Below are 20,722 nucleotides of genomic sequence, written 5' to 3' on the forward strand. Positions count from 1 at the left end.
GGTCCAGTCTCTACCTGCTCAGCCAGCTGTTGGCCCTGGGATTGTTTTTTCCTCATTGCCCCTGTGAGCCCAGGCAGGACAGCCCCAATCCTGACCTGTCCTCTGGATTTCCCTGTGTTACCATCAAAGTTCCTGCTACTTCCAACCAGATCATAGAGAGCTACAGCTGCAACAGGCAAATGCAAACCAGTCCTGACTGTTCATCATGCTCTGACATTGCTCAGGAACTGATGGGGCAGAATAAATCCATGGGGGTGGTGATTCCCCACCGGTTTTGGGGCAGAGGTTGGGCTGGATTGGCCTGCAGCTCTGAGCAGGGCAGGACAAGGAGCACAACTTTCCACAAACCTTGTCCACCACATGTCCCCATCCACACACCATACACTGGGCCTGGTCTGTCCAGGCCCTGGTACCCTGTGGGGAGAGCAGGGGGAGCCAGCCATGCTGGAGCTGCCCCACAGGCCTGGCTGATGTGGAGAACCCAGGGCTGGTGTGGGACATCGGGGCTGTGGATGCTGGGAGGAGAGCAGGGGGTGTCACAGGGGATGGGACCCTGGTGTGTGTGTTGAGGTTCTCCATGCAGAGAGGCTGGAGGATGGGGAGCCCATCCCTGGGGAGAGCCAGAGTCAGGGAGCCCCTGCACTAGAACCATCCTCCTGCCTGCTTCCAGAGGGCTGGAGCCAAGGGCAGAGTTTCCAAGGATCGATGCCATGTGTGCCTGTGCTCTCCTGACCTCGGATGGCTTTGCCAGAAGAACAATCTGGGAGATCTCCCACAAGAAACAGCTTTCATTTTCTCACTGTTGGCCTCCACTGGTTCTTTTTAAAGGAAAAGGAATTTCCAGATGGAGTGGGTACCTGCAGGTCCCTCTTGCTTTGCCCCTGTCCCAGTGAGTAGCTGCAGTAGCTCCAGGAGAACAAATGCAGAGGGAGAAGCCCTTCCAACACAGATTTCATACAGATCATTCCTGAGTGCTGGAGGGTTTCCTGCCAGCCAGGGCAGAGCTCCTCTGTCAGTGTGCAAGTGCATGTAGCTTTGAATGGATTTTTTAAAATTTTCTTTCTTCAGTGGTGCCATGAGAGTCTTTTATAGTACCAGTGTGTGATCAAGAGAGGTTGGGCCAAAGTTTAACCAACCCATTGCTCACCTGGCTGAGTCCCTTTTTAGAAATCTGGAACACAAACTCCATTTTTGCATGTTCTGAGAGAAGACTCTCATTTCACCATAAAATGCACAGGAATCCTTTCCTTCTTTGCTTCTCTTATCAGCAGATGTTCTACCAGCTCTGGGACTAAATGTGGAAAGATATTGCACACTGACAGATGAGTTTTCTGTTAGAGACAAATTTCAAAACTATTTTTTGTATCTGTCCATTCCCCTCTCTCTCTGACAAACACAACAAGGAGTGAAGATGACAAAGAGCTGCTGCCATGAGCCTGCAGAGATATGAGGAAGAAGGAAACTTCAAGCTTTCTGATAGATGTGGCAATGAAATGGAGACAGAAATTCTGGACTCTGTGAACTCGATGAGCAATCTGGCTGCTGTTGGATGGAATCAGCTTTAACATTTGCTGTCATTTGAATCTTTTACATTCCCCAGTGTGTTACGAAGGTTGCTGATATTATGTTCTACTGCACAGCTCAATACTATATCAGCCCCCTGTGCTTGGATGTGGCTTGTCAAGACTCCATTGGATTTAATTTCTCTGAAATTTTCTTGGACTGAAGAATTTTCTTGGAATTTTCTTGGACTTTGGTTTGGCCTCCAGCCTAAACAAGCAGCAGCTGTGGGCCTCTCACACAGCCATGCCCAACAGCCATAGACTGGCCTCAGACTACTGAAGCACAAGGCTGTGGAGGCTGCCCTGCTTCAGCCCAGAGCCAATCCTGGCCCATGGCATTGGCACACACACCTGCACGGGTGCCTTTATAAACACAGCCCTCCAGCTGGGACTTTCCCCTCAGGGCTGCTCTCACCATGGCTCACTGGCACATCCTGGCCTTGGCCCTGTGCTCCTACCTTGGGGTAGCCTGGGCTGCCACAGTAAGTACAAAGGCTGGCTTTGCACCCTAAAGCTGAAGGTTTTCTGCTCCTGCCATTTGTCCTTGGGGCTGTGGGGGAATTGCTGCTGCCTCTCTGCTCCCAAGGGCACCTGCAGGACACCTGCACAGGCACAGCTCCAGTGGCACCAGGGGGCTTTCCATGAGGGACCAAGGGCACGGATGGGGAGGCTGGGATGGGAATGTGTGGCAATGTGGGAAGCCAGAGTTATGAAGGACAGAGCAATGGATTTTCTCTTCTCCACGGTGCCTCCTGTAGCTGGGTGTGGTGCTCACTGAGGGAGGATTTGTGGAAGGAGAGAGCAAGAAACTGGGACTCCTTGGGAACTATGTTGACATCTTCAGAGGGATCCCCTTTGCTGCTCCTCCAAAGACTCTGGAAGACCCCCAACCTCATCCTGGCTGGGATGGTAAGGTCCAACTTCTGAATGCCTTTGGTTTGGGGCTTTATCCTTGCTTCTCTTTCTTTTAGTTGGTTTTCCTCAAGCTAAAGATGTTCTTGCCTGCTTTCATCGACTAAGCACGGCCAAGAAAAATCTCTTTGTCTCCTGAAGGGTCTGAGAGTCTTTGTCTAAATGTTCCCAAGAAAGTCAAGTAACACCAGGAAGTAACAAAACTCAGGCATGGTACCTGCACCTGCCTTCCCCATGCTTTGGCTGTCCAGAGCTGGTTCAAAAGGGAAGGTCTCCCAGTTTGTCACTCCCTCATACCAGGCACAGTGACTGGGGAGGCTTTGCTGCCATTGCACTGTACTCAGAGAGGAAAGGATGGGTGAGCAGACAACTTCCAACCAGAGAATGGAGCTGATGCACTTAACTGGTCAGCCCTCTTTCCTTTCAGGAACTCTGAAGGCAAAGGAATTCAAAAAACGCTGCATGCAGGTGAAGCTGACACAGACTGATGTCCGTGGGAGTGAGGACTGTCTCTACCTGAACATCTGGGTCCCTCAAGGGAGAAAACAGGGTACGAGCTTGGCAGGGATGTGCAATGGACTTTCCCAGCTGCCTTGTGTGCACAGATTGTGCTGCAGCCTCTCTCAGCAGCTCTGTTCCATAGTGGGCAGGTGCTGAGCAGTGATTTTCAGGGGGAAAAGTGGGAACTGTGTCAGACAATGTCCTAACTCACCTTCACCCTGGTGGGAGGGGCAGCCTCTTGAGCAGAGCAAGGATTTCCTTGCAGAGAATCAAGTCAGCTCCTGCCCAGGGCAGGTGGAGCAGTGCCCAGGGAGGGGATGAGGGGATGGAGGGGCAGCACCTCCCAGCTCAGTGGGGGCTCACTCTGCTCCTGTTCCTCTCCTCCCAGTCTCTACCAAGATGCCTGTGATGATTTATATCTACGGCGGTGCCTTCCTGGTTGGAGGCGGCCAGGGAGCCAATTTCCTGGACAACTACCTGTACGATGGGGAGGAGATTGCCGTGCGGGGCAACGTCATTGTGGTGACCATCAACTACCGCGTGGGGCCGCTGGGCTTCCTGAGCACCGGGGACGAAAACCTGCCAGGTACCCGGGCCGATCCCTCCCTGGCACCCTGTCCCGGGTGCCCACTTTGACAGCTTGGCTGTGCCCCTGCTCACTGCCGGGTGATCTCTGTCCCTCAGGGAACTATGGCCTGAAGGACCAGCACATGGCCATTGGCTGGGTGAAGAGGAACATCAAGGCCTTTGGGGGTGACCCAGACAACATCACCATCTTTGGGGAATCGGCCGGTGCTGCCAGTGTCTCCCTGCAGGTGGATTCTCCTCATTGTTTCTGATCAGAGCCCCTGCTCTGCCAGTGGGAGACAGGGACCCCTTGGCACTCATCTGCTTTCCTCCCCACTGCTGCCTCATTAATGTCCTGCCCTGGCCAGCACAGCAATGCTCAGCCTCAGTGCTTTGTAGCTGCTCCTCCTTCTTCAGCTTCATCAGCCCCACCAGAGCAGCCAGGTGTTCTTGCTTTTGGGACATGTGGGGAAACAGCCTTTACTTTCCATGTCCCCCCTTCTCAGCATCTCACCTTCAAATGTTAATTCCTGAGACTCTTGAACACCACACCACCAGGCATTATCAGTGGGGTCTGGCAGGCTGTGGTCTCCTCAGAAGTTTGTACCCAAACCTCTCTTGTTTCCATTTTGCTCCCCAGACGCTGTCCCCAAAGAACAAGGGCCTGTTCAAGAGAGCCATCAGCCAGAGCGGTGTTGGGCTGTGCAGCTGGGCCATCCAGAGGGATCCACTTGTCTGGGCCAAAAAGGTAACGTGCAAATCATGCCTGAAGCACTGTAGAAACTTAAAAATTTTTCCCTAGAGGAGAGCAGGGCTAGGAAGGGATTGGACCAGACCTGTACCCAACAGAGCTGTGGAAAATTGCTGCTTTGAGATTAAAACCAACCCACAGCTCTGAGTCTTAACAACAACCCCTGGCTTTGGGAGCTAACACCGGGATGTTTCTCTCTCTCTTCTGCCACAGCTTGGAGAAAAGGTGGGCTGCTCCACAGACAACACCACTGTCTTGGCCAACTGCCTGCGCCACTCTGATCCCAAGGACTTGACTCTGTCCTACCACCTGCAGCTCACCCACCTGCCCAGTAAGTCCCTCAGCCCATGATGTGGGCCATCAGCCACCCTGGGCTCCCCAGGCTCTTGGTAGGACTCTGGAGCAACTGCCAGGAGTGTTGAGATGTTGCTTGTGCCCTTCAGAAAAGGGACATTAATGAGAGCTTTTGCAGTCACCTTTCTGTGGGCAGATGCACATTGTACCAGATGAACACTGCCCACCATGCAATGGCAGCAGTGGCTGAGGGATTATCCAATGGCACTGCCTTGGCCTCAAAGCAACTGTTTGGGCTTGCTGTTCTGTGAAAGCAGCAAGAGCAATCCCAGAAAACAGTGAGTAAACAAACAAGCAAACAAAAAGATCATACCCTGCTATTTCTATTTGAGTCGCTGGGTGGAGTGCAGGAACGCTGCTGCTTTTGTGCTAGGGGGATTCCTTTCCCAAGAAGATTCTCCTGGTGCTGCTGGTCACAAACCACAGCGTTTAGCCTTGGTCAGAACAGAGAGTGGCCAAAACACTGCTGTGCAACTGCACACTCTGGGGCTGGCTGTCCTGGCAATCAGACAGCATGGCCAGGTGGGATGAGAAGTTCAGCTCTTTCCTATCTTTGGCTGTGCTTTTTGGGAAGGAATTTGTAGGAGGAGAGGATTTGTGGATGTTACCAGATGGTATTTGGCTGGCACATCTCTTGCTCTTCTCCTTCAGCCATAGTCATGAGGCTTACCCTGTATGTGGGTGACCTCCTGCCCATGCTGAAGTCACTGCTCAAGCTGTCATTCACCTGAGCCTGTTCTTTCCTGAGCTCTTTGAGTCATGGCATATGCCAGACCACACATCTGTGTTTCCTCACCACCTTACAGACTCTGCTCTTGTCTCCTGCAGTGCCCATGGTGCACACCGTTGCCCTCGCTCCAGTTGTGGATGGGGATTTCCTCCCAGACATGCCAGAGAAGCTCTTTGCCAACGCTGCTGACATCGATTACCTGGCTGGGGTCAACAACATGGATGGGCACATCTTTGCCGGCGTGGATGTACCCGCCATCAACCGCCCGCTGGTGAAGGTCACTGCGTGAGTGACAGAGCCCTTAGAACCCTCAGCAGGAGACATCTGCTCTTCAGAGTAGCTCCCAAACCCCAAGGAGTCAGACTTGAGTGGACAGGGCACAACCTTCCACACAGGATGTCACTCCAAGCCGGGGTGCCCAGGCCTTTTGTTGCCGAGTCCAGAGCCTTCAAGAGAAAGGACCAGGCAAGAGCCCTGCCCTACCTCAAGCTGCTGGTCAGTAATTAATTAATATCATTTGTCTTTTCAGTGACCAGGTGTACAATTTGATCAAAGGCCTCACCGTGGACAGGGGCGAGGCTGGAGCCAACGCCACCTACAACATCTACACGCAGAGCTGGGGTGACAAACCCGATCAGGAGGTCGTGAAGAAGACAGTGGTGGATCTGATCACTGACTACATCTTCCTGATTCCCACACAGGTGGCACTGAACCTGCACCTGCAGAATGCCAAGTGAGCAGCTCAGCCCTGGGGGTGTTGCACATGGAGGAGGGTTAGGGTGAGAATTGGAAATGGAAGTTAAAAATGGCCTCAGGATGTTTTCTCCTGAAATAACCTCACGTGAAGTGATGCATGTGAGCATCTTCCAAGGCTGAATCTGTGGCCTTGACAGTATTTGGCATGTTGGTTGGGATTTGCAGCCCTTTTTCTGCTTTTCTCCCTTTTTCTGCTCAGCCAGTCTCTTTGATTTCCCAGGAGTGGCAAGACCTACAGCTACGTGTTCTCCGAGCCATCCCGCATGCCCATCTACCCTCGCTGGGTTGGGGCAGATCATATGGATGACCTGCAGTACGTGTTTGGGAAGCCCTTTGCCACCCCTCTGGGCTACCGGCCCAAGCACAGGACTCTCTCAAAGGCCATTATTGCTTACTGGACCAACTTTGCCAGGAGTGGGTAAGTGATTCCCATTCCACGTTTGGGGCTTGATGCAGCCCTTCAGGCTGCTGGTTTTGTCCAGGAAGTTTTCAGGATCATTCCCAAAATCAAAGTGTTCCATGTCTTTATTTTGTATTCCTGAATCCTGATGTTGATACAAGTTAAGTCCCTTTGTGAAGCTGGGATGATACCAGTGGGGATGGAGGGAGGAGACTGCAGGTCATGCACTCATTCCCGGCAGGGAGAATTCCTATGGCTTGTCTCACTGTCAGATTCTCTCTTTTCCTCTCACTTAAAGCCTGACTTGAGCAGACAGGATTCCTGCCAAAAACTTCAAAACTGAGCTTCTCTGTTTTCTTTTTTCCCCAGTGATCCCAACAATGGCCATTCGGACGTGCCTGTTTCCTGGCCAGCCTACACCGACAAGAGCAAGTACTACCTGGATATCAACCACAAGATGACCAAGAACTCTGTGAAGCAGGACCTGAGGTCCCGCTTTGTGACCTTCTGGAACTCGGTCTATCTGAAGCTGCCGCAGGTTGCCAACATCTCCCAGTCGGAGTTAATGTTCTGAAGCTAAGAAAAAAACACCTTTTAGAGATCATTAAAGGATTGCTTGTAGCTGAGAGTCTCTGTTTCTTTGTTTGCTGTGTCTCTGTGTTGGCTGTGACAGAGTTTTCTTGGTAATGTCAAGGTCAGGCAGGATGGAACATCCTGAGGGCAGCATGTGTTCCTCTGGCTGTGACAGTCAGTCCTGACCAAGCTGTCCTTGCAGCAAATTACATTCTCACCCTCACCTTCATATCCTTCATCTGCCACCTTTTGTGGCATTAAACATTGCTGAGATGAAAGGTGACGTTCTTAGGGAGCAAAACCTCATTTCAATGAGAATTAACACCACACTCCTTGCACGATCAGAGAAATGTAGGGGTAAGTGTGAGCATTTGCTCACCTCAGGATTGTCCAAGCAGCATCGGGACACAACAACCCACGGGGGAGGTGATTCTGTATTTGTTTACGGTCACAAGCCGGGCTGAGGAGCCCCAGCAGGACAGGACGAGCTCAGGCCGCCCTCAGGCCTCGCCCTCCCCTCAGGCCCGGCCCGGCCGCCCTCGGAACCGTGGTGCGGCGGAACCTTCGCGCCGCGGTGCGCGGGGCGGCGCCGGGAGGGAGCGGCGCGCAGCGATGGCGGCGGCGCGGCAGCGGGGCCCGCGGGGCTCGGCCGTGCTGGAGCTGCCCCGCAAGCCGCGCTTGGTCTGCGTGGAGTACCCGGGGCTCGTCCGGGACGTCGGGGCCATGCTGCGGACGCTGGGAGGAGAGCAGGGGGTGTCGCGGGTGAGGGGGGCCGGGGGATGTGCAGGCTCGCTGGGCTGAGGGTGAGGGGCGGTGAGACCGGCCCTGGGCAAGGGAATGGGGCGGGAGGAGGCCGGGGCTGGGGCTGGGGCGAGCCTCCGCGTGGGACCCTCTGTGTGAGTCGTTCTAGCCCAGCGTGTCCCCACGCGGGGCCCATGGGTGGTGTGGGGGTGATGCCCCTTCCCTGCTGTCCCCGAGCAGGGATTCAGGCGGTGTGCAGTAAAATAATGGAATCGTAGAATGGTTTGGGTTGAAAGGTTCCATAAAGTTCATTCAATTCCACCCTCTTGCTGTGGGCAGGGACACCATCCTTTAGACCAGCTTGCTTCTCTGAGCAGCCTGTGCCAGAGACTCCCCACCCTCACAGAGAAGAATTCCTTCCTCATATCCAGGATATAATATTTTTAATTTCCTGATACCCAGGATGTGAGTGCGATGTGGGGCAGGGATGATCCCCCTGGGGCTGTGTGAGGGGCACAGCCAGTACCCACAGCAGCGTGTGGGGCTGGGGGCTGGCACAGGAGCACAGGGCTGTGTGGGTGACATGCTGACAGGGGCTGTGCCCCCCTTGCTGACAGATCTACGCTGACCCTGCCAAAAGGCTGGAGCTGTATTTCCGCCCCAAGGACCCCTACTGCCACCCCGTGTGTGCCAACCGCTTCCCCACCTCCACCATGCTGCTCAGGGTCACCAGGAGGAGCAAGAAGAAGCAGCAGTTGGACCCTGAGGAACAAATCCAGCCAGAAGTGCAGTTTGAGATGGAGATTCTTGGGATTGTCACCACTGTTTACAAATTTCAAGGTAACCCTTGGGATTGTGTGCAGGTGGCTTAGGGATGAGTGTGTTTGATGGGAAAGGGAAGTGTTTCCTCCTAAGCAGCTGAGGACTGGAAGGAAAATCAAGTGTTGTTACAGCCTCCTTGCTGGATAAACCTTTGCATAAACTTGTCAGACTCCTGCTCCTGAAAGTTGAGTGTGAGAGATATTGTTGGATTCACACAAACTTCACATTTTTTTAACTTTTGTTTCTCACAGGAATGTCTGACTTCCAGTACCTGGCAATGCACTCTGGCCCTGATGGCAAACAAACCTCCATGTATGACAAAGTCCTGATGCTCAAACCAGAGAAGGAAGAGTTTTTCAATAAAGATTTACCTCTTTACATCCCACCACCTATTTTCTCACGTCTGGACACTCCTGTGGACTATTTTTATCGCCCAGATATACAGCACAGGTCAGTGCCTTTTCTCATGATACATCTTTCATGTGTTTCACCCTTTTAATTTGCTGCCTTGTGCTGTTTCATCCCTCTTGATTTGGCACAACAGAGGCAAAAAACCACGAGAAGCTGCATGGCAGTGGCAACCTCAGCAAAATTCCACTTGAGGATTTGCCAGGTGAGGGGAGCTGGGCTTGAGGTGAAGATGATGCCTCTCCCAGCTCACCTCACACATTATGGGATGCAGGACACAGCTCCTGCCTGCTTCCAGAGGGCTGGAGCCAAGGGCAGAGTTTCCAAGGATCGATGCCATGTGTTCCTGTGCTCTCCTGACCTCAAACGGCTTTGCCAGAAGAACAATCTGGGAGATCTCCCACAAGAAACAGCTTTCATTTTCTCACTGTTGGCCTCCACTGGTTCTTTTTAAGGGAAAAGGAATTTCCAGATTGAGTTGGTGCCTGCAGCTCCCTCTTGCTTTGCCCCTGTCCCAGGGAGTAGCTGCAGTAGCTCCAGGAGAACAAATGCAGAGGGCGAAGCCTTTCCAAAACACATTTCATACAGATCATTCCCGAGTGCTGGGGGCTTTTCTGCCAGCCAGGGCAGAGCTCCTCTGTCAGTGTGCAAACAGATGTAGTTTAGAAGTTTTGGGATTTATTTAAATTTAAATTTTCTTTCTTCAGTGGTGCCACGAGAGTCTTTTATAGTACCAGTGTGTGATCAAGAGAGGTTGGGCCAAAGTTAAACCAACCCATTGCTCACCCAGCTGAGTCCCTTTTGTCTTTCCCTGTTCCTTAGGGAGGGATACAACAATCCCCAGGTGTCTGGTGAGAACCTGATTGGCCTCAGCAGGGCCCGGCGCCCACACAATGCCATCTTTGTCAACTTTGATGATGAGGAAATCCCAACTAAGCCCCTGGATGCTGCTGTACAGAACTGGAAGAAAGTGTGCACCAATCCTGTGGATAAAAAGGTGGAGGAAGAGCTGAGAAAGGTGTGTGCCTTATCCTGGTCTCAGCACTGTCCTGGGGAGGAAAAAGTAGATTTTTTTTTCCCTAGAAATTCTTGGTGATTGTGAGTGACTGACCCAAGTGTGAGTAGATGCTGCTGACACTGCTGTGTTCATTTCAGTTCTGCAAGACAAGCTTTGAATCTGTGGCTTAACTCTCATTAAGCCCTACGAGTTCTGACATCACCATCCAACAGCTCCTATTGAGAGCCAAAGGCTCTGATATGGACCTGAGTGCACTTGGAAAGCTGCTCTGCCTTTGGGACCCCCTTGCCACTGATGTGTGGCTGTCTGTGTGTCCTTGCAGCTCTTTGGGACCCCCTTGCCACTGATGTGTGGCTGTCTGTGTGTCCTTGCAGCTCTTTGGGACCCCCTTCCCACTGATGTGTGGCTGTCTGTCTGTCCTTGCAGCTCTTTGAGGTGCGTCCCGTGTGGTCTCGCAATGCAGTCAAAGCCAACATCAGTGTCCATCCAGACAAGCTGAAGGTGCTGCTGCCTTATTTGGCCTATTACATGGTGAGTGGTACTTCTGTGAGCAATTACAATTGTTTGTGTACTCTGAGTTGGACTCACTGAAGAAATACCAACAAGAGATTCTCAGGAGCTCAAAACAACAAAACAGTCATTACTGGGAGCTTTAGAAAATCAGAAAAACTTTGGTCACTCCAAGTGACTGTTCACCTGGCAGTGGTAGCAAAGCTTTTCCACACAAGTACTTGGCTGTGACCTTGCAGGTTGGTTTGTAGAAGCATACAAATATTTGTGCTTTGATTGCCAAGTGTACAAATATATTTCAGTGTATAAATATTAGCATGGCAAGTGAGCAAAGAGCTGGTAAAACCAGTATCTTTGGGCAATGAAGGGAAAATATTAGAACTTTCCAAGGACCTTGCTACTGAATGAAGTTGCAACACCGTGGTGCTTTTTTGTAACCATGTTCCCTCATGTGTTTGTGCAGTTAACAGGTCCTTGGAGAAGCTTGTGGGTGAGGTTTGGGTATGACCCCAGGAAACACCCCGAAGCAAAGATTTATCAAGTGCTGGACTTCCGAATTCGCTGTGGAATGAAATATGGTAAAAGGGCCCAACCCACAGAGCTGCTCTCTCTGCTTTCTGGTTAATCCTGGTAGTATTTTTCTTTTTATGTGTTTTTCAAACTCTTTTGCCATATTTCTGCTCTGATGAATATGTCACCTTTTGCACTCCTTGCTTACTGTAGTTCTTTTTAAAACTCCTGTTATACTTTCTTTCATAGGCAATGGCACTTTCCTCATTTGGCACATTCTAAACAATTCCATGTGTTCCACAGCCAAGTGGGTGTAGCAGAGCATCCTCCTCCTCACTCAGGGGAGGCACCAAGCAGGAATTCTGGTGCTCACATAGCAGCTTTTCCTCAAGGACCTCAGCATTTCCTGCAGGATGCTGGTCTCAGACCTTGGATATGGGGTTCCCTGTTTTGATTTTGCAAAGGACAAGTTGAGGAAAAGGAGTTTCTGGTGCCATCTACTAAGTCCATGACAGAGCTGGCATCCACTCACTGACATCAGATCACATTTCCAAGTTAAAGGGTTTTGTTGATCTCTTTTCCCCACCCTGCTAAAACCAGCATATCCCAAAGACCAGCCTGCCCTTCCCACACCAGTCCAGCCCTTGTGTTCCTGAGCTGGGGATATTCTGCAGAGTGCTTGCCCTCAGTTCATGACTGGATTTTGGTTTTCACCTCTAGGTTATGCTGCTACTGACATGCCTGTGAAAGCAAAACGCAGCACGTACAACTACAGCTTGCCCATCACTGTCAAGAAACAAGGTATGGTCCAGAAGGGCTGCCTGGCTCTTCTGCTTCTCTGTTTGCTCCATCCCAGTCACAGGTGGTGAAGGGTCTTCCTGTGTTCTAGCTGAGCCAGAACTGGAGCTTGTGTTCTGGTTATAATATTGCTGCTGTTAAGCCAGAGAAAAATCTGCTGGGAAGTGTTGTGAGAGTCTGGCTGAGCCACAATATCTGTTAGCAGGCAGGAGGGGGTTCTGCAAGCCACACTGGGAATTCAGAATTCACTGAGGTGCAGAGAATGGGGGAGTTCTCTTTTCTATGTCAAAGGAGAGTAGAAAAGGTTAAAATTATGAAGAAATGGGCTCTGGAAAAAGCTGCCCAAGTCAGCACTTTTCCTGGGACTGTCCAGTAACATCTCTAAAGAATGAACAAAGCACATGCTCTGGTTGGTCTGGTTTTGTTGAATCAACAGAGAGAAGTGACAGTCCATTATGAAAGATGTCCCTCATTAGGACTCTTTGTTTTCCTTTCAGGAAGTCACACAGTCAGTGTCCATGACCTGAAACAGGGGCTGGGTTCAGCTGGTACATCTGGGGCAAAAAAGCCCCCCTCCAGCAGGTATAAGCTGAAGGTAAGCATGACTTTCTATACCAAAATCTTGGTACAGAAATATCCCTATTTCACTGAAATATCTCAGTGAAATAGGGATGATTCCTGGCTTATCAGTCATCAGAGGGATCAGCTGTGAGTGATTTGATGTGCTCAGGTTTGCCTGGGAAGCTCCCAGTTGGATATGGCACTATGGAACACCACCTGAGTGTATTTTGTTACATGCTGCATGGTGGGATTGCTGCTCTCCACCCTCATCATAGATGTGAGGAGTATTTTGCTTCATTTGATAAAATTGGAACTTCATGGGCAGCGAAGTGCAAAAAAAATCACCATGTCTTTATGAGGTCATGCTGCAAAATCCAACAGGGTGGAATAAATAAATAAATGAGTCTTACTATTCCTTCTTTTTGCTTGAATGAAGCCCATGATGCACTGCTAGGCAGTGACAGGCTGCAGAAGGGCTGCAGGCTGGAGAGGTGAAGTGTGTTCTCTGCACAGCAGTGCTGATGTGACTGTAGGGACATTTTGGGGCTTTCCTCATTCAGCTTTTATCTTCTGCCACATACAGATCTATGCCTTATAACTTGTTTCTCATGGAAGAGCCATGTTGTTGAATCAGCCCATTGGAAGTATTTTTATTACAGCATAAAATGCACATGAATCCTTTCCTTCTTTCCTCCTCTTAGGAATCTGTCTACGTTTTCCGAGAAGGAGCCTTGCCCCCTTACCGCCAGATGTTCTACCAGCTGTGTGACTTAAATGTGGAAAGGTACTGCACTCTTGACAGCTGAGTCTTACAGACAGATTTCAAAACCTGTTGTTTATACCCTGTCCATTCACCCCTCTCCCCCTGAGCAGGAACATCAGAGGTGTTCAGTTGCTCAATAAAAACAGAAAAGTTTTTTCACACATGAACTTCCTTTCCCATCTCACAATTACCCTGGATAACCAACTGTGCTATTCCAGCTCAGTGAAAGGAAATGGCAGTAAAGCAGTGTGTCTCATTTGAAACTCACACCTGAGTGCAGAAGATTAAGGTTTCCTTCCCTTTTGCTCTCTTTAGCCTGCAGAAGATCATCCATCGGAATGACGGCACCGAGTCGGAATGCACAGAGCGGGACGGGTGGTGCCTTGCCAAGACAAGTGATGACCTCAGGGACAGCATGTCCCTGATGATAAAGCAGATCATCAGATCCACCAGACCTGGTAAGGATGCTCTGAACATGAGGATGTTGTGCTTGGCACTGAGGCAGAAGTGTTCTGCATCCTCTGTGTTCTTTGGGATGTGGCTCATTCCAGTGTGGGAGCTGAGGCTGCTGGCCTGCAGTGGGAATGTGGGCTGGCATTAGGGATGGCTGAGAGTTAAGGTTTTCTATTTCATCTTTCCAGTATCAAAAGCCCTTCAGCTTTTAAATGTCTTTTGCACAGTGATAAACAAGATCTTAATTCTGACTGATGTATCTGTTGGTGGCATTTTACTTTTTATTGATATTATTGATTGACCAAGAAGTGAGAAAATTATTTCTTGATGATGCTGGGCCAAAGCAATAATATCCCAGTGAATTGGGTCAGAATGACACAGGAGAGGGGGTACAGCACTGCAGCTCTGTTGCTGTTCTGCTCTCCTTCCTGGAGTGTGGAGTTGGATTGCTCTGGCCTTGATCAGCTCCTGTTAAGATGAGCAATATTAGCTGTGCCCCTGAGGCTGCTGCCTTCCTCTCACAGGTTCTGTGAACTTAATTGCAAATGCCCCCAGGTTGCACTGAGAGAGGCATAACAGTGTCTTTCTTTCTTCCCAATTTAAGCTCTTTTCTCAAATACAACAAGTAGTGAAGATGGCAAAGAGCAGCTGGCATATGAGTCTGGAGAGGATGAGGATGATGAAGAGGAGGAGGAAGAGGACTTCAAGCCTTCTGATGGGAGTGAAAATGAAATGGAGACAGAAATTCTGGACTATGTGTGAACTCAGTAAGCAGTGTGGCTGCTGTGGACAGAACTGTCTCTGCTCTTGCTCCTTGAGAGTCAAGGGTTCAGCATCAGGATCTGGGAAGGCAGAGCTTGTACTAAGCTGATGATGTTCTCTGCACTGACTGCTGGAAGGCAGCATTCTGGGTGTTTGGGAGCCACTGCTGCATTTTCAGAACTGCTGGCTGAGAAACCCTCCAGCAAGCTCAGCAAACTCCCAAGAGCGAGCCCAGAATCCAAACCAGCTGGAAACACACCAGAACATGGGAGAAGCTGCATTCCCAAATCTCTCTGTGTGTGGGAGTGCACTCTTTACAGGTTGGTGGCCATGTGGGAAATAAAAGAAGTGCCTGAGGAGATGCTGGGAGAAGCAGCAGTCCAGTGCTCCTGGAGTCCCTAAGGCAGGTTCTGCCCTTCTGCTTGTCCAGAGGGAGTGAAAATACTGAGCCATGCCTTCAGCACTGAGCCTTGCTGGTCATCTTGGAAATAAAGCCAGCAGGAAAATACACTTTCTGGCACTGAATAATTCCCTTCCTGGGGTGTAGTGTTTGTTGTCTTCATTACCTGATGCACTTCTCAGGTCTGTTTTGACTTCCCCAGCTAGCAGGTAACAAGGACTGAAGGCAGCTGGCAGAGGGGCAGAGCTTCAGGTGCACAGAAGTTGGCCACTGCCAGCTGCATTGCTCCCACCAAAAGAAAGCCCCAAAAAATTCAAGAGCTACTGGCGTTTTCTAGATCTTGTGCATTCCCCAGTGTGTTCTGAGCACACCTGAAGGCCAAGCTTTCTTTTTTAAAAGGAGTTAAGACCTCCTCTCCTCCACTGAGGAGGCCCTTTGGGCTGTTACAGTTGCTTTTAAAGCTGTTACTTGTAACAACAGTGGTAAACCCAACAAATTATAATTGCAAGTGCAACAGTTTCAAATCACAGGTTCAAAGGAATGAGGTTTTTTCAAAATTGAGCCCTGGCCCCTCAGCCGCTCACCAATTTGTCAAAGTAAAGTTCAATCCCCAGAGTGAACAGAAAGTATGAACTCCCCCACAGTCAGGCCCATCCCTCTTTCTCCAGGAAGGTGCTGGCATTTTGAGGGAGGAGGACAGGACAAGCCCTTCCTTGGGGCAGAGACGTTTGAGCATCAGTATTTTATTGCAAAGACTAATTACATTGCTGTGTACAAGTCACACCGGGCAGTGTGCTCCTTCATTGAAGTGGTACAGAATAGCCAGGGTACAGCCAGTCTGGCAGCAGATATTCCTGCTTTGCTTTTGGTTAAAGCTGCAAGGTTTTGTGCGGGGAAAGCGCTCAGATGCAGCCCTGCAAGGCAGTGCCACGCCGGGATCTTGGTTGTTTTGTTTTTTTGTTGCAGGTGAGCCACGGAGACAGGAGGGGGAAGATGCTGGAGCCCATCGGCTCTGAAAGCTGCTCCATGCTGGTGGCGTGGTGGGACTGGGACAGAGCCAGAGGGACAGACAAGATCCCGCTCCCCCATACTGCCCTTGGAGCTCAGTTCTGTTCACAAAGCCCCAGGTTAAGAAAACAATTGAGAAATTACTGACTTTGGCTTCCCCTGGCACCAGGACTGGGTGAAGGTCTCTCCTCAGAGGGGATGCATTGGACCCCTCACGTTCAGGCCCGTTTCTCCTGCACATCCTCCCTCTGGAACACTGCCCTGCAGTGCCCAGCACTTGTGTCCGGCATGGTGGGAGCTGCAGAGGGACCTGGCTTGGAAACCAGTCAGGAGCAGGCAGGAATGTTTGCTGGGCACACACACAGGGGGCTCAGCACCAGCACAAACCAATGCTGCACATAGAGAGGTTTTTCAGAGGGATCTGGCAGCACATTTTCTCAGAGCTGGGCCGTGCGGGGTTTCCTCACGTGCCATCTGGTAGCCACAGCCAGGAGCACGGATGCCTCCATCCCCTCCACTCACAGGCTCTGCTAGACTGAGCCTGATGAGACAGAGGAAGTATTTTTAGTGGGATGAGAGTCCTGCACGAGGCTCTGTGCTGAGCAAGAGCAGGCAGTGATGCAGCAGCTCCATCATCTCCAAAAAATAAACTTTTATCAACCCTCCATGGGAGCAGCCCCCAAGGCATCACAGCCCCAGGCAACATCCCCCACCAGACCCCTCCTGGGGGCTCCTGGGCATCCCTTATTCCATGAGGCTGGAATCAGGGAACCCAATACTTGGGGCTTTTATTTTTAGCCCAGCAAACTATAAATACAGCCCACGGTAACCCACGGGAATCTGAGCGACTGCTGGGCCCGGGAAGTGACAGCACCAGGGAAGCCGAGGCTGCCAGAGCTGCAGCAGCAGGGCTCCAACAGGCAGGGCTCTGCCCTACTCCAGGCACCTGGCCTGGATGGAAACACCTCCAACCACTCATGGATTGGGCTGCACCAGGCATGGGGCTGCTGCAGGGGGGACAGGGGGCTGGCAGGAGGAGTGGGTGCTGCTTGTGGCTGACAGGAAAGGGGAGAGGAGGGATAGGGAAGGTTCACCGGAGGATTTCGACTTTCTTCTTTGCAAATCTGGCCTCTGACTTCATCCCAGTCTGTTAGCTGAAAATTATCAAAAGATTTTTGTGAGTTTTCTAATTTTGGGATTAATGCTGGTGAATGTCCAGGGTTTAGTGTCTCATTTTGGGTCGAGAAATCTGTCCCAAACACTGGGGGGACTCTGGAGCTGTTTGGGAACAGTTCTTTTTCGAAATTCTTTTGTGTTGGGATCAAAGGGTTGGCATTTGCAGGGGCAAAATAATTCGCTGTCTGTCCTGTATTTATTAAAGCAGCTGTCATATTCCACCCTCCCCGTGAAAAACGCCAATCACTTGTTTTTAAAAATTTAATAGTTTAATAGTAATAAAAGGGTTATAAAAATAGTCATACAATTAGAGTAATAATAATTTGGACAATTTGAATTAGGACAATATGAGACAACAAACACAAAGAGTTACGGACGTTCGGGTACCTTTTTCTGGCCAGCACGAGCCCGAAAAAGGACCCACGTTAACAGAGGGTTAACCCTTAAAAACAATAACCCTTAAAAACAATACCGCGGAAGGATACAAGGCTGCAGTTTTCGCCCGCTGTGGTGCCGTGTATGGACCCGGTGGCGGCGGAAGCGGCGTGCCAGGGCAGAGGGATGGCGGCCGTGGCCGCGCAGCGGCTCGGGACCGGGACCGGGCTCTAATAAAGCGGCGGCGGCCGCGGCGGCGGGGGGGGCGGCGGCGGCCGCGGCGGCGGGGGGGGGGGGGGGGCGGCGGCGGGGGCGGCGGCGGCCGCGGCGGCGGGGGGGGGCGGCGGCCGCGGCGGCGGGGGGGGGCGGCGGCCGCGGCGGCGGGGGGGCGGCGGCGGCCGCGGCGGCGGGGGCGGCGGGGGGCGGCGGCCGCGGCGGCGGGGGGGGGCGGCGGCGGCCGCGGCGGCGGGGGGGGGCGGCGGCGGCGGCGGGGGCGGCGGGGGCGGCGGCCGCGGCGGCCGCGGCGGCGGGGGCGGCGGCCGCGGCGGCGGCGGCGGCCGCGGCGGCGGCGGGGGCGGCGGCGGCCGCGGCGGCGGCGGGGACGGCGGCCGCGGCGGCGGCGGGGGCGGCGGCCGCGGCGGCGGCGGCGGCGCGCCGTGCAAATTGAACTGCGCATGCGTGCGGCTGATCCCGGAAGTGGCGCTGTGGTTGGATGAGCCGGCGCGGAGTGATATCGCTGGGGCGGGGGGGTGCGGGGGGGGGGGGGGGGGCGGGGGCGGTTGTAGCAACTGTGCATGCGTGGGTGGTGTCACTAGGGAAGCCGTGATGGCGGCGGGGGGGCTGCGGCAACGGGAGACGGGGCTGCGGCAACGGGAGACGGGGCTGCGGCCGCGGCAGGGAACGACGGGACGGCCGCGGTTGCAGGAGGCGGCGGAGCCGCGCCATCCAGCTGCTCTGAAGTGGGAGGCTGCGCTGGGGAAGGCGCGGCTCGGCCGGCTATGCAGCGGCAGCGGCAGGAGCGGCAAAGCGGCCACGGGCGGCGGCGGGGCGGCCTCGTCAGCGGGAGATGATCCCGGGTGGCGGGAGGAGCGGCGGGGAGGCGGCGGGAGGCTGCCGCGGAGGGGGCACGGCGGGCGGTGGGCCAGTCGGCGGCTGGAGCGCGGCGTGCAGCCGCTGGGAGCTGGGGTGGCGGCTGGCCCGGCGGGCAGGGGCGGCGGCAAGCACGGCAGAGGCAGCAGCCACCGGTGCAGACGCCGCGGCGCCGGCACGGGGCGGCTCGGCGGGCCGGGGGGCCCCGGTCCCAGCGCAAGCGGTGCCGTGCCGGGACCGGGGGATTGCGCCGAGACGCCGGCAGGGACTCGGTCTGCCGTGGGCGTCTGCGCTGCCGCGGGGGCCGTGGGCAGCTCCGGGTGCGCTGCAGGCGCTTGAACGCCAGGGTGGGGGGGCAGCAGCGCGCACAGGGGGCGCTGGGGACGCAGCGCGGCCACGCCAGGCGCGCTCGGCACCGCAGATCTGGGAGCCGCAGGGAACTGCAAAGACGCAGCAGCGACGGGACTTGGGCCGCCACCGGCGCCGTGTCGGCAAAGGGGGCGAGGGGAACTGGGGGGAGGCGGGAGGAGCGGCCGCACTCGCGGGTAGCAGGGAGAAAGCGGCCGCTCGGCAGGGGCAGCAGGGGGCGGGGCTGCGGTGACGCCGGTCGGCGGCTCGAAGGGGCGGGATTAAGGGGCGGGGCCGCGAGCTTGGCGAAACCGGGGGCGGGAACCACGGCAGCCGGGACAGCAGGGACCAACGGGATGGGTGGGGCAACTGCTGCGGGCATCCCCCTTGCGGCAAAGAGCTCAACCAGCGCCCTGAGAGCTGGGATCGGCTCCACGGCAGCCAAATCCCGGCGGGAGATACTAATAAAGAGTCTAATTCCCACTGTGTCCCAAGAGTCATAAAAGGTGCCGTAAAGCAAAACTGTCGTAAAAGGTGCCGTAAAGTGCGACTGTCGTAAAAGTGCCGTAAAGCAAAACTGTCGTAAAAGGTGCCGTAAAGTGCGACTGTCGTAAAAGTGCCGTAAAGCAAAACTGTCGTAAAAGGTGCCGTAAAGTGCGACTGTCGTAAAAGTGCCGTAAAGCAAAACTGTCGTAAAAGGTGCCGTAAAGCGCGACTGTCGTAAAAGGTGCCGTAAAGTGCGACTGTCGTAAAAGTGCCGTAAAGTGCGACTGTCGTAAAAGGTGCCGTAAAGTGCGACTGTCGTAAAAGTGCCGTAAAGTGCGACTGTCGTAAAAGGTGCCGTAAAGTGCGACTGTCGTAAAGGTGCCGTAAAGCAAAACTGTCGTAAAAGGTGCCGTAAAGCAAAACTGTCGTAAAAGGTGCCGTAAAGTGCGACTGTCGTAAAAGGTGCCGTAAAGCAAAACTGTCGTAAAAGGTGCCGTAAAGTGCGACTGTCGTAAAGGTGCCGTAAAGCAAAACTGTCGTAAAAGGTGCCGTAAAGTGCGACTGTCGTAAAAGGTGCCGTAAAGCAAAACTGTCGTAAAAGGTGCCGTAAAGTGCGACTGTCGTAAAGGTGCCGTAAAGCAAAACTGTCGTAAAAGGTGCCGTAAAGCAAAACTGTCGTAAAAGGTGCCGTAAAGTGCGACTGTCGTAAAAGTGCCGTAAAGCAAAACTGTCGTAAAATGTGCCGTAAAGCAAAACTGTCGTAAAAGGTGCCGTAAAGTGCGACTGTCGTAAAAGGTGCATTACAGCGTCACTGTCGTAAAGAGACGCTTGGGACACAGTGGGAATTAGACTCTTTATTAGTATCTCCCGCCGGGATTTGGCTGCCCTGGAGCCGGTCCCAGCTCTCAGGGCGCTGGTTGAGCTCTTTGCCGCAAGGGGGATGCCCGCAGCAGTTGCCCCACCCATCCCGTTGGTCCCTGCTGTCCCGGCTGCCGTGGTTCCCGCCCCCGGTTTCGCCAAGCTCGCGGCCCCGCCCCTTAATCCCGCCCCTTCGAGCCGCCGACCGGCGTCACCGCAGCCCCGCCCCCTGCTGCCCCTGCCGAGCGGCCGCTTTCTCCCTGCTACCCGCGAGTGCGGCCGCTCCTCCCGCCTCCCCCCAGTTCCCCTCGCCCCCTTTGCCGACACGGCGCCGGTGGCGGCCCAAGTCCCGTCGCTGCTGCGTCTTTGCAGTTCCCTGCGGCTCCCAGATCTGCGGTGCCGAGCGCGCCTGGCGTGGCCGCGCTGCGTCCCCAGCGCCCCCTGTGCGCGCTGCTGCCCCCCCACCCTGGCGTTCAAGCGCCTGCAGCGCACCCGGAGCTGCCCACGGCCCCCGCGGCAGCGCAGACGCC

The 20,722-nt window shown here is 53.7% G+C and overlaps 2 protein-coding genes and 1 long non-coding RNA gene across 3 annotated transcripts; 2 read left to right on the plus strand and 1 right to left on the minus strand.

Moving 5' to 3' along the window:
- The first annotated feature begins 1,764 nt into the window (after positions 1-1,764).
- Positions 1,765-7,112, plus strand: LOC129128979 (bile salt-activated lipase-like). The gene is made up of 11 exons (XM_054646640.2): positions 1,765-2,044; positions 2,321-2,471; positions 2,902-3,024; positions 3,364-3,561; positions 3,660-3,790; positions 4,183-4,290; positions 4,507-4,624; positions 5,476-5,662; positions 5,907-6,110; positions 6,354-6,551; positions 6,903-7,112. Exons 1-11 carry the CDS (start codon positions 1,979-1,981, stop codon positions 7,105-7,107), a joined length of 1,689 nt encoding a protein of 562 aa, XP_054502615.2. The 5' UTR covers positions 1,765-1,978; the 3' UTR covers positions 7,108-7,112.
- Positions 7,113-7,691: 579 nt separating this feature from the next.
- Positions 7,692-17,343, plus strand: GTF3C5 (general transcription factor IIIC subunit 5). Its single transcript, XM_054646249.2, has 11 exons — positions 7,692-7,868; positions 8,465-8,687; positions 8,921-9,119; positions 9,900-10,095; positions 10,522-10,626; positions 11,069-11,183; positions 11,836-11,916; positions 12,411-12,508; positions 13,176-13,258; positions 13,553-13,695; positions 14,295-17,343. Exons 1-11 carry the CDS (start codon positions 7,719-7,721, stop codon positions 14,450-14,452), a joined length of 1,551 nt encoding a protein of 516 aa, XP_054502224.2. The 5' UTR covers positions 7,692-7,718; the 3' UTR covers positions 14,453-17,343.
- LOC143695575 (uncharacterized) lies at positions 15,576-17,681 on the minus strand. Its single transcript, XR_013184940.1, has 2 exons — positions 16,955-17,681; positions 15,576-16,401 (listed from the first exon to the last, which is right to left on the minus strand). It is a non-coding gene; the product is annotated as an uncharacterized LOC143695575 (long non-coding RNA).
- Positions 17,682-20,722: the final 3,041 nt, after the last annotated feature.

This window comes from Agelaius phoeniceus, chromosome 21 (genome assembly GCF_051311805.1).
Source record: "Agelaius phoeniceus isolate bAgePho1 chromosome 21, bAgePho1.hap1, whole genome shotgun sequence".
NCBI lineage: Eukaryota > Metazoa > Chordata > Aves > Passeriformes > Icteridae > Agelaius > Agelaius phoeniceus.